At 37.0% G+C, this 11353-nt stretch overlaps 1 protein-coding gene across 1 annotated transcript; it reads right to left on the bottom strand.

The window, feature by feature from the left end:
* Positions 1-2337: 2337 nt before the first annotated feature.
* LOC148944967 (ras-like GTP-binding protein RhoL) lies at positions 2338-5925 on the bottom strand. Its single transcript, XM_089099242.1, has 2 exons — positions 5721-5925; positions 2338-2729 (listed from the first exon to the last, which is right to left on the bottom strand). The coding sequence occupies exons 1-2, from the start codon at positions 5834-5836 to the stop codon at positions 2606-2608; spliced, it is 240 nt and encodes a 79-aa protein (XP_088955368.1). The 5' UTR covers positions 5837-5925; the 3' UTR covers positions 2338-2605.
* Positions 5926-11353: the final 5428 nt, after the last annotated feature.

The following is an 11353-nucleotide window of genomic DNA, read 5'->3' as shown; positions in this document are numbered from 1 at the left end:
TCTTTTAAAATGTCTCTAACTGTTTCGCCGAAATAATTCCCCAAAATGTCTAAAACGGTTTCGCCCAAATAACCCCTAAACGTAATTTCTGCGTGTTCCTTTTGTTTTTGACATCCCTGCGCTGTCACATTTGAAATTACTAGGAAACCCTTTCCCGCGTTAATCTCATCATCTCTAAGATCAAAACATTCGCCTGGAAACAATTCTCCTGGAAGAACTCCAAAGACATTAATAAACATTCTCCCGGAAACAATTCTCCTTGGAAATACATCAAAGACAATAATAAACTTCGCCCGGAAACAATTTCTCGGAAACGTGTTCTCCCTGGGGATTCCATGCCCATATTTAGTGCCCCGTCACGACTGACATACCACTACTGAAATATTCCAACTGTCGATTAACTCATTCTATGCCTATATATGGATTCCTGTCATGACCTCCTGATATGGTTCTATCAATTATGTAATCAATTTCTCAGAAATCCAACTGTCTTAGTCGATTACGTCATTCCATGTCCATATATGGACTCCCGTCATGATTTTCTGATAGGGCTCTACCGATTATGTAATCAATTTCTAAGAAATTCAACTGTCTTAGTCGATTACGTCATTCTATGACCATATATGGACTCCCGTCATGACCTTCTGATAGGGTTCTACCGATTATGTAATCAATTTCTCAGAAATCCATTTGTCCTAGTTGATTACGTCATTCTATGCCCATAAATGGATTCCCGTCATGAGCTCCTGATAGGGTTCTACCGATTATGTAATCAATTTCTCGGGAATTCTCTCCCTTCGATTACGCAATCAAGAGCATGACCTCCTGATAGGGTTCTATCGATCATGTAATCAATTTCTCAGAAATCCAACTGTCTTAGTCGATTACGTCATTCTATGTCCATATATGGACTCCCGTCATGATTTTCTGATAGGTCATTGACTCCGGTCTCCGTTAGACTCAATAACAATTCTCCTTGGAAATACATCAAAGACATTAATAGACTTCGCCTGAAAACAATTTGATTAATGATTGACAGCACCTGTCAGACATTATTAAACTTTGCCCGGAAACAATTTGATTAATGACTGACAGCACAGGTGTTCCAAAGTGATTAACCACGTGTTCTCTCTAGGGACTCTATGCCCATATTTGGTGTGGGTACAGAGTTAGACGAAATTGTAGATGGCAGCAGGGGGGAGGGATGGGAGTATAAGATAACTGTCTTAGTCGATTATGTCATTCTATGTCCATATATGGACTCCCGTCATGATTTTCTGATAGGTCATTGACTCTGGTCTCTGTTAGACTCAATAACAATTCTCCTTGGAAATACATCAAAGACATTAATAGACTTTGCCTGGAAACAATTTGATTAATTATTGACAGCACCTGTCAGACATTATTACACTTTGGCCGGAAACAATTTGATTAATGACTGACAGCACAGGTGTTACCATGTGTTCTCCCTAGGGACTCTATGCCCATATATGGTGTGGGTACAGAGTTAGACTAAATTGTAGATGGCAGCAGGGGTGAGGGATCGGAGTATAAGATAACTGTCTTAGTCGATTATGTCATTCTATGTCCATATATCGACTCCCGTCATGATTTTCTGATAGGTCATTGACTCCGGTCTCCGTTAGACTCAATAACAATTCTCCTTGGAAATATATCAAAGACATTAATAGACTTCGCCTGGAAACAATTTGATTAATGACTGACAGCACCTGTCAGACATTATTAAACTTTGCCCGGAAACAATTTGATTAATGACTGATAGCACAGGTGTTACCACGTGTTCTCTCTAGGGACTCTATGCCCATATATGGTGTGGGTACAGAGTTAGACGAAATTGTAGATGGCAGCAGGGGGGAGGGATGGGAGTATAAGATAACTGTCTTAGTCGATTATGTCATTCTATGTCCATATATGGACTCCCGTCATGATTTTCTGATAGGTCATTGACTCCGGTCTCCGTTAGACTCAATAACAATTCTCCTTGGAAATACATCAAACACATTAATAGACTTCGCCTGGAAACAATTTGATTAATGATTGACAGCACCTGTCAGACATTATTAAACTTTGCCCGGAAACAATTTGATTAATGACTGATAGCACAGGTGTTACCACGTGTTCTCTCTAGGGACTCTATGCCCAGATATGGTGTGGGTACAGAGTTAGACGAAATTGTAGATGGCAGCAGGGGGGAGGGATGGGAGTATAAGATAACTGTCTTAGTCGATAATGTCATTCTATGTCCATATATGGACTCCTGTCATGATTTTCTGATAGGTCATTGACTCCGGTCTCCGTTAGACTCAATAACAATTCTCCTTGGAAATACATCAAAGACATTAATAAAGTTTGCCCGGAAACAATTTGATTAATGACTGACAGTACCTGTCAGACATTAATAAACTTTGCCCGGAAACAATTTGATTAATGACTGACAGCACAGGTGTTACCACGTGTTCTTCCTAGGGTGGCTATGCCCATATATGGACTCCCGTTTGTAGCTCATGAGGCATTTCTACTTACGAGGAGCGTCCATTACTGGGGTAGCACTATAATAGAATCTAAATAGAGTTAACTGTGGCCTTTAACTTACATTTGGGTACGACAAAGGTCTCAGGCGGTCATAATCTTCTTGCCCAGCTGTGTCCCAAAGTGTTAAGTGGTATGGACATCCATTTACAGTAATAGTGTCAGCATAGTTATCAAATCTAAAAAAATAAAATGAAGTAAGTTATATTGTATCCTTGGCTTATATTGTATTGTTATATTGTATTGTAATACAACAAATACGTTCATAGTCCATGCTATTTGTCTCGTAAAACCCAGTTGTTTTTGTCAAAATTGAAATTTCCTTAGATGGTCATTATAGGATAAAAGTGTCAATTAAAGTGTAGCTTTAACGTCAGACAGATGAACAGTTCTATCCTAAGGAGAAATAATAAAGAGACTATGATCAGCTTTCATCATCGGAAGTTTATTAGTTTTTTTTAGATCCTTTTTTAAGACTCCTTGTTAAGAATTGCTTCTCTTAGCTTTGTAAAAGTCATTTGAGGACGCAAGCTCAAGAATTTATTATCTTGAAAAATTTTCTTATATTTAACCAATGAATTGTTGTTGTTTTTTTTAACTTTTCAGGACTATCCTATCGGACACAGTGAAAAGTTTTTTTTATTCTGGCTTGCGTATTATCTGGTTTACTGGTTATTCAGAACTTTCTTTGGCTACAACTAATATGAGATGCCAAAAGTATCAAACAGTTCGTAGTAACGAACTCTAAGTAAGGAGCAACCCGACTCAATAGTAACCGAAACTCTAAAAAACAGAGTTTTGATACCAATAGATACACCAAAAGAATCAAATTTTTATGCAGATTTCAAATATATAAGTTTCATCAAGTTTAGTTATACTCATCAAAAGCTATGCGCCTTAGAAAATTTGACTCATTTTCGAAAAAAGGGAGAAACAACCCCTGAAAGCCATAGAACATTAATAAAAATCACACCATCAGATTCAGCCTATCAGAGAACCTTATTGTAGAAGTTTTAAGCTCCTATCTGCAAAAATGTGGAATTCTGTATTTTTTGTCAGAAGACAGACCATGGATGCTTGTTTATTTGTTGTTTTTTCTCCAGGGGTGATGGTATCGACCTAATGGTCCTAGAATATCACGAGAGGGCTCATTCAAACGGAAATTAAAATTTCTAGTGCCTTTTTTCAGTGACAAAAAAATTGAGGGTGACTAGGCCCCCTCCCACGCTCATGTTTTCCCAAAGTGACCCGATAAAAATTTTGAGATAGCCATTTTGTTCAGCACGGTCGAAAAAAAAAATTAATAACTATGTCTTTGAGGATGACTTAACCCTTCACAGTCCCCGGGGGAAGGGCTGCAAGCTATGAACTTTGCCCAATGTTTACATATAGTATTGGTTATTGGGAAGTATACAGACATTTTCAGGGGTAGTTGGGGGGGGGGGGGGTCCGGTATTACGTGGGCGGATCTTTCCATGGAGGAAGTTTTCATGGGAGAAGGGACATTGCTATGAAGGGGATGCCAGATTTCCCAGCATTATTTAATAAAACGGTCAGAAATTAAATTAAAAAAAAAGTTTTCAACTGAAAAACTTTTCAGCTGAAAACTTTTCAGCATCAAAACTTAAAACGAACAGAAACTATTACGTATATGCTTGGGTTCGCCCACTAGTCAATATCTCGCTCTTTACGCTAAAGTTTTTTTTAGTACTTTCATAAGAGCTATTTATTCTAATTAACGGCCTTTGCGATTAAGAGATCATTCTTAAATAATTTTAAAAAAAATTCGAACTTTAGCGTAAAGAGCGAGGTATTGACTAGGGGGGCGAACCCCCCTAATATACATAATAAAAATATACGAATATAGAAGTTCGTTACGTAAGTTAATTCGTAAGTTACGTATATATATTATGAATAAAAACGTTCAGAAATAAAATTAAAGAACTTTCGACAAAGCCATTCAGCCAAAAAAAAAGTAAAACTAATATGCAAATTTCATTTCAATTATTCATGTATGGTGAGCCAAAATCAAAATCTGCATTAATTTACAAACGTCCAGTAATTAAATGAAAAAAACAAGTTTTCTTAACTGAAAGTAAGGAGCGACATTAAAACTCAAAACGAACAGAAATTATTCCGTATATGAAAGGGGTTGTCCCTTCATCAGCCCCTCGCTCTTTACGCTAAAGTTTGACTCTTTCTCATAACTCTATTTTTTAGAACAATAAAAAACTTTAGCGTTGAGAGCGAGGTGTTGAGGAGGGGACAGTTCCTTTCATATACGGAATTATTTCTTTTCGTTTTAAGTTATAATGTTGCTCCTTACTTTCAGTTAAAAAAAACTTTTTTTTTATTTAATATTTATAAAATGCTATTAAGAAATGAAATTGGCTGATAAATAAAGCTCTGATTCGAAGCAAGGTTTTACAAAGACTGTGTACCAACAGCGTCAGGAGGAAATTTATCAGGAAAGGAGGCCAGGGACAGATCTAGAGCAGAATCTTTGGGAGGGGCAATGTAATAATGTAATAAAACCAATAAGCAAAATTTGAGACGATGGCATTGTGAAAAAGGGCACCAATAATTGACCAAATCGACGAATGTTTTTTTTTTTAAAGAGTGTGAAACAGAACAAAAAAGCAAGGAATGAGGGTGCCAGAAAAATCTTGGGGGGATCCTTGCCCCCTTGGATCCGCCACTCTGGGAGGCAAAGCTAAAAAGACCTTTTCTACACAAAAGTGTCCTTTTTGAATATTGCACAATTTTGCATTTTGGTATAGTTTCATCTCTAATGAGGATGTGTTAGGGGACACACGTTTGGTGACGTCCGGCCGTGGGACCATCCTATAATATATCCTATTTAAATTGATTTATATCACGGGTTGTCTTCCTAACCAATACTTTATTTTAAGTTTTTTAAATTATCCAGTGATAAAGATTTTTAACATTGTTACCACATAAATACTGTATGAGAAGATTTATTGCTAAACACAGAAAGATTGGCCGCAAGGTTGCAGACTAAGCTTGCATATAGGAAAGGATAACCCTCTGGACTGTGTCCAATACCAGCGTGTTGAATAATACAGACCTGCAAAGGATTTTTCTTAAAATAGAAATAATAGATATACTTTGAAACCTTACTTCTGAGAAAAAAAAACATGAAAACTTACACTGTTGGTAAAAATTCAGTAGGAAATGACCCAGTCGTATATAACATCAATAAGCACGTTTTTCCAACTGCACCATCCCCAACTACAGTGACCTTAAGAGGTCTTCCAGTAGCCATAAAAAGTTAAAACATGAGTTTTCATCAAAATGTATATTAGACTGAGATTGTAACGTTTCCAAGTATTAAATATTTTATCTGATGACGTTACATTAGGCAACGCGTGGTTACTGGATAGCTTCCTTAGTATTTTTGATAAGAAATATTGTACTTTGAACTTTGCCGGAAAATAGGAAACCGCACAGGTGTTTACTTAAAACTGAATTGAATTAGAAAGTGTTTGGGATATGTGTTGACCACATTTGCTAAAGGATGAAACATCTTTAGCCTTTTATAGGCTATGATTATATATCTTTGACTTATTATCCGATGTAATCAGTAAGCAATTGCGAGATTTATTTTACGGTATAAGTATCAGAATTGTTTTTCGGTAAAATTGGAAAGAAACTAATGACAGAAATCCATTTGGATTAGGTTTTCAGTTCAAATGAATCAAAATCAAAGGTTTTTGAGCCATTCTCCAACTGCTGAAATATCAAACCAATGCGCGAATGAAAAGGCAAACTTCAGAAAATTAAGCGAAAGACAGACTTGTGATACACTAGGACGATACGTATTTAAAAGAATAATAATAAAATAAGAATAAAAAAAACAGGAAGATTGACCTACAAAGTGACAGTAATGAAAAAATAAAGACAGTAATTATGCAAATAAAAATTGAACATATAAAAAGGAATAACAAAGTAAAATTCAATCGTGCAATCAAGCTGATCTTGTCGAATCTGGTAAAATCTTGCATATTTTGGAAAAAGGACTAACCTGTTCTTGGTAACGAACTGTAAGTAAGAAGTGACTCGGCCCGATAGTAAACGAAGTTCAAAAACAATTTTGATGACAATTAATATATCATAAATATTAGCTTTTTACGCTTTTTCCAAATACATGGAATTCAGTGAGATTAATGTTACCCATCAAAAGCTACGAGCCTAAGAAAATTTGCAAGATTTTGATATAGCCATTCGGTTCAGCTTAGTTGGAAAGTTGGGCTGTAAGCTAGGAAGTTTGCCCTTTGTCTATATATAGCATTTGTTATTGAGAAAATATAGACATAAATATATTTTTATATAGGATTTCTATGGGGGGGGGTAAATCTAAGGGAAAATTTTTATGATGGGAAGAATGATTCTGGGGGATTTTTTCAGGGGAAATTTCAGACGAGGGGAGGAGGGATATCCTGAAATGATTTGAAAAACGGTCAGAAATTAAATGTAAAATAAAGCGAGCCTTTTCAACCGAAAGTAAGGCGCAGTATTAAAAACTTGAAACGAACAGAAGCTATTTCGCCAAAACAAAGAGTCGTTGTATTTGAATGAGAAGCAAGATAATGTATATTACTGAACAGTGGCTATCAAAAGCCCAAATGGGCCGAATTTTAAATTTATCATAAATAAAAAAGAAAAAAGAACAAAAACAAACAACAAGAAAGAAAAAAACGACAGATCGGGGAAAACCAAATAGAAAAAAAACCATAAAAAGGTCAATGTCAATCAGTAAAAATGTCAAAAACAATTTAAACTCGTAAAATTAAAAGGGAATAAAATAATCAGAGACAGTGCAATATCGCTGCCTAAGTAGAGAACGATGGTGGCACAATGTATTATTTTTGTTTTTTTAGACCAGGGCACTTTGTATCAAAGGAGTTGTCGTAGAAACTTCAAAAAGGGCTTATTCGATCGGAAATTGAAAGGGCTAGAGCCCTTTTTAATAGTTGAAAATGATTGGAGGGCAACTAACCCCACTCTCACGGCCACCGTTTCCCCAAACACATTCCAATCAAAATTTTGAGATAGTCATTTTCTTCAACGTAGCTGAAAGGTCCGGAAATTATGTCTCTGAGGATAACACTCCCCGCAGAGCCCACAATGCAACGGTTGTAAGTTATTCACTGGGGGCATATAAGGTTTTTATAGATATAGTTATAGATATAGATATAGAAAGCGTTATCGTAGAAACTTCAAAAAAGGCACATTCAATTTTAAATTAAAATGGTTAGTGCCCTTTTTAATAGTCGAAAGGTATTGAAGGGCAGCTAAATCTTCTTTGACGCCCACCATTTCCCCCAACACATCCAATCAAAATTTCGAGTTAGCCATTTCTTTCCTTCGTGTTTTGTATCTTGAATGTTTTTTTTTTCTTTGGTTACTCTGCTCCTGTGAAGTTTTTAAGTTTTATGTACTCATGTAGTGTATTATCTACTTTTTTCGTTATACTCCACAATTGTCATTGTTGTATATGATGTGGGTTAAAAATAAATTATTATTATTATTATTTTGTTCAACGTAGGTTAAAGGTCTGGAAATTATGTCTTTGAAGATGACAAACCCCCCACAGCCCCCAGGGTGAAGGTTGTAAGTTATGCCCTGGGGGATATAAGGTTTTTTTTTAGAAAGTGTTGTCGTAAAAGCTCATTCAATTGGAAATTGAAAGGGCTAGTACCCTTATTAATAGTCAAAAGAGACCGGAGGGCGAATGCCCCCCCCCACGCTCATATTTTCCCCAAGCACTTCTGATCTACATTTTAATATAGCTATTTTGTTCAATGTAGTTGAAAGGTCCGGAAATTAAGTCTTTGAAGATGACAACCCTCCTCCCCCCTCACAGCCCTCAGGGCTAACGCTGTAAGTTATGCCCTGGGGCATGGAAGGTTTTTATAGGAAGCGTTGTCGTAAAAACTTCAAAAAGGGCTCATTCGATTGGAAATTGAGAGGGATATTGCCCTTTTTAATATTCAAATGTATATTGGAGGAAAAATCAGCCCTCCTCCCCACGCCCATCATTTTCCCAAAAATTTCCGATCAACATCTGATATAGCCATTTTGTTCAACGTAGTTGAAAGGTCAAGAAATTATGTCTTTGACGATGACACCTTCCCCCCCCCCATAGTCTTCAGGACAAGGGTCAAAAGTTATGCCCTTGGGGCATTTAAGGTTTTTATAGAAATTTTTGTCGTAGAAGCTTCAAAAAGGGCTCGTTCGATTGGAAATTGAGAGGACTAGTACCATTTTTATTAGTTGAAAGTGATCAGAGCACAAATGACCTCCCCCTCCCCAAGCCCATCATTTCCCAAAATACTTCCAATGTAAAATTTGAGATAGCCATTTTGTTCAACGTATTTGAAAGGTCTGGAAATTATGTCTTTGAGGACAACAAATCCCCCCAGCCCTCGTGGCAAGGGTTGTAAGTTATACCCGTGGGGGTATATAAGGTTTTTATAGAAACCATTGTCATGTAAACTTCGAAGGGGGCTCATTGGATTGGTAATCAGACACTCTAGCAGTGGCGGATCCGGGTGGATGGCCAGGAAGGCGCCCCCCCCCCATAATGTCGTCTAAAGTAGTGTAATTTACTTAATTAACACAAGTTTGCTTTAATTAAACTTGCTCCTAGCGCAAGTTTATCGGATCAACCTATTTAGCACCCCCCTAAAAATCCTGGATCCACCCCTGCGCTCTAGTGCTCTTTTTAAAAGTCAAAGTGATCGGAGGGCAGCTACCCCCCCCCCCACACGTCGTTTTTTCCCGAAATGCATCTAATAGAAATTTTAAGATAGTCATTCTACTCAAAATAGTCCAAATGTCATATAACACGGCTTGTAGGGTTGAAACAAACCCCGGAGGTTAGGGGCAAGGGTTGTAAGTTATGCCCAGGGGGTATTTAAGGTATTTATGAAAGGGTTTGTTGTCTAACTTTAGAAGAGGCTCATTTGGTTAAAAATTGGACGTTCTAGTTCTTTTTTAAGAGTCAAAAGGGATGTATCACATTTAGCTCCCCTCCTCTTCTACAACCCCCTCCTTTCACCAAACGCATCTGCTTGAAATTATGAGATAGCAATTTTTTTCAAAATAGTTCAAAGAACATGTAAATAGTGTCTCTAGGGATGACACAGCCACCCAGCGCCCTGATGATAGGGTTTTAAGCTATTTTATGAGGGCATATAAGGTTTTTATTTAAATTAACAGTCGCATAAACATCAGATGGGGCTTATTTGATTTAAAATTGGGATTTATATTGCACTTTTTAAGAATCAAAGTGATTTGAGAGCAAAGAGCTTCCTCTCCACGCTCAGCATTTGCCTTAACACCTCCAATCAACATTTGGAGATAATAATTTTATTTATCGTAGTTGAAGGTTTCGGAAATTATGTCTGAGGAAGACACCCCCACCCCTGCAGCTCTCAGGGAAAGGGTTGTATGTTCTACCCTTGGGTATATAAGGTTCTTATGACCAGGGTGTTCGTATATGCTTTGGATGGGACTCATTGTATTTGTAATCATAAGTTCTAGTGCCCTTTTTAAGAGTCAAAATGATCAAAGCGCAGCTACCCTCCCCCATCACACACACACACACACACACACACAAACACGTCGTGTTTTCTTGAGATGTATCCAATAGGTATTTTGAGATAGTCCTTTTATTCAAAATTGTGGAAATGTCATATAACAAGGCCTTTGAGGTTGATATAAACCAGAACCTGAGGGCGAGGGTTGTAAGTTATGCCCCTGGGGTATTTAAGGTTCTTATGGAAGGGATGATTGTATAAGCTTTAGTGGTTGCTTATTTGGTTGACATTGGAAGTTCTAGGTCCCTTTTAAGAATCAATATGTGATGGAAGTCAAGTAGCACCCCCCCCACCCAACTACCCCTGTTTTCACCAAATGTATCTGAATGAAATTGTGCGATGGTAACTTTGCTTACAATGGTCCAAAAAACATATAACAATGCCTTCAGGGTTGGCACCACCTGCCAGAGCCCTGGGGCAAGGGCTTTAAGTTATGCCCTGGGGACATACAAGGTTTTTATGGAACGGTTGGTCGTATTAAATTAAAATGGGTCTCATTTGATTATAAATTGGAAGTTATAGTGCCCTTTTTAAGAGTCAAAGTGATTTGAGAGAATCCCCCCCCCCCCGCGTTCATCATTAAAAAATATCCAAACAAAGTTACGAGACATCAATTGTTGCAGCATTGTTGCGTTTCGATCCCCCAGAACAACCGTTATAAGTTTCAAATTCACACACGAAACTGTTCCTAAGATATTGCTGATATGCCCTTTTGACAACCTGCATACGGATGGCAGGTTGTCATCCGTACAACAGAAATACTCTCTGAAAATTTCACCTTCATAACTTCATAGGTTGTGGATTTTGAACTAGCCAGAAGGCACTGTGTGTTTAATTTAAAGCTGCTTCTACAGTTACTGTAACTGACGATACTAATCAAAAGAGTGTAGTTGTATCCAGATTGTGACAGAGCATATATATGATTTTTTTTTAATAGTATTAACTTTTATTTATCAAGTTAACTAGAGGATGTATATGACTAAATTAAACAGTACTATTTGTGTCATGATTTTCAAAAGAGTTTATGTTGTTAAAAACTCTTTTGAAAATCATGACACAAATAGTGCTGTTTAATTTAGTCATATACAATTTCTAGTTGACCTGATAAATAAAAAATAGAGCCTGGATACAACTACACTCTTTTGATTTAGTAAAATTTTAAGAACAGAAGTAGTAAT

Source organism: Artemia sp. Qi Xiang Cuo, chromosome 13 (assembly GCF_049724085.1).
Source record: "Artemia sp. Qi Xiang Cuo chromosome 13, ASM4972408v1, whole genome shotgun sequence".
Taxonomy (NCBI): Eukaryota; Metazoa; Arthropoda; class Branchiopoda; order Anostraca; family Artemiidae; genus Artemia; species Artemia sp. Qi Xiang Cuo.
Note: the sequence above shows the minus strand (reverse complement) of the source record. Positions and strands in the feature narration are given on the sequence as shown.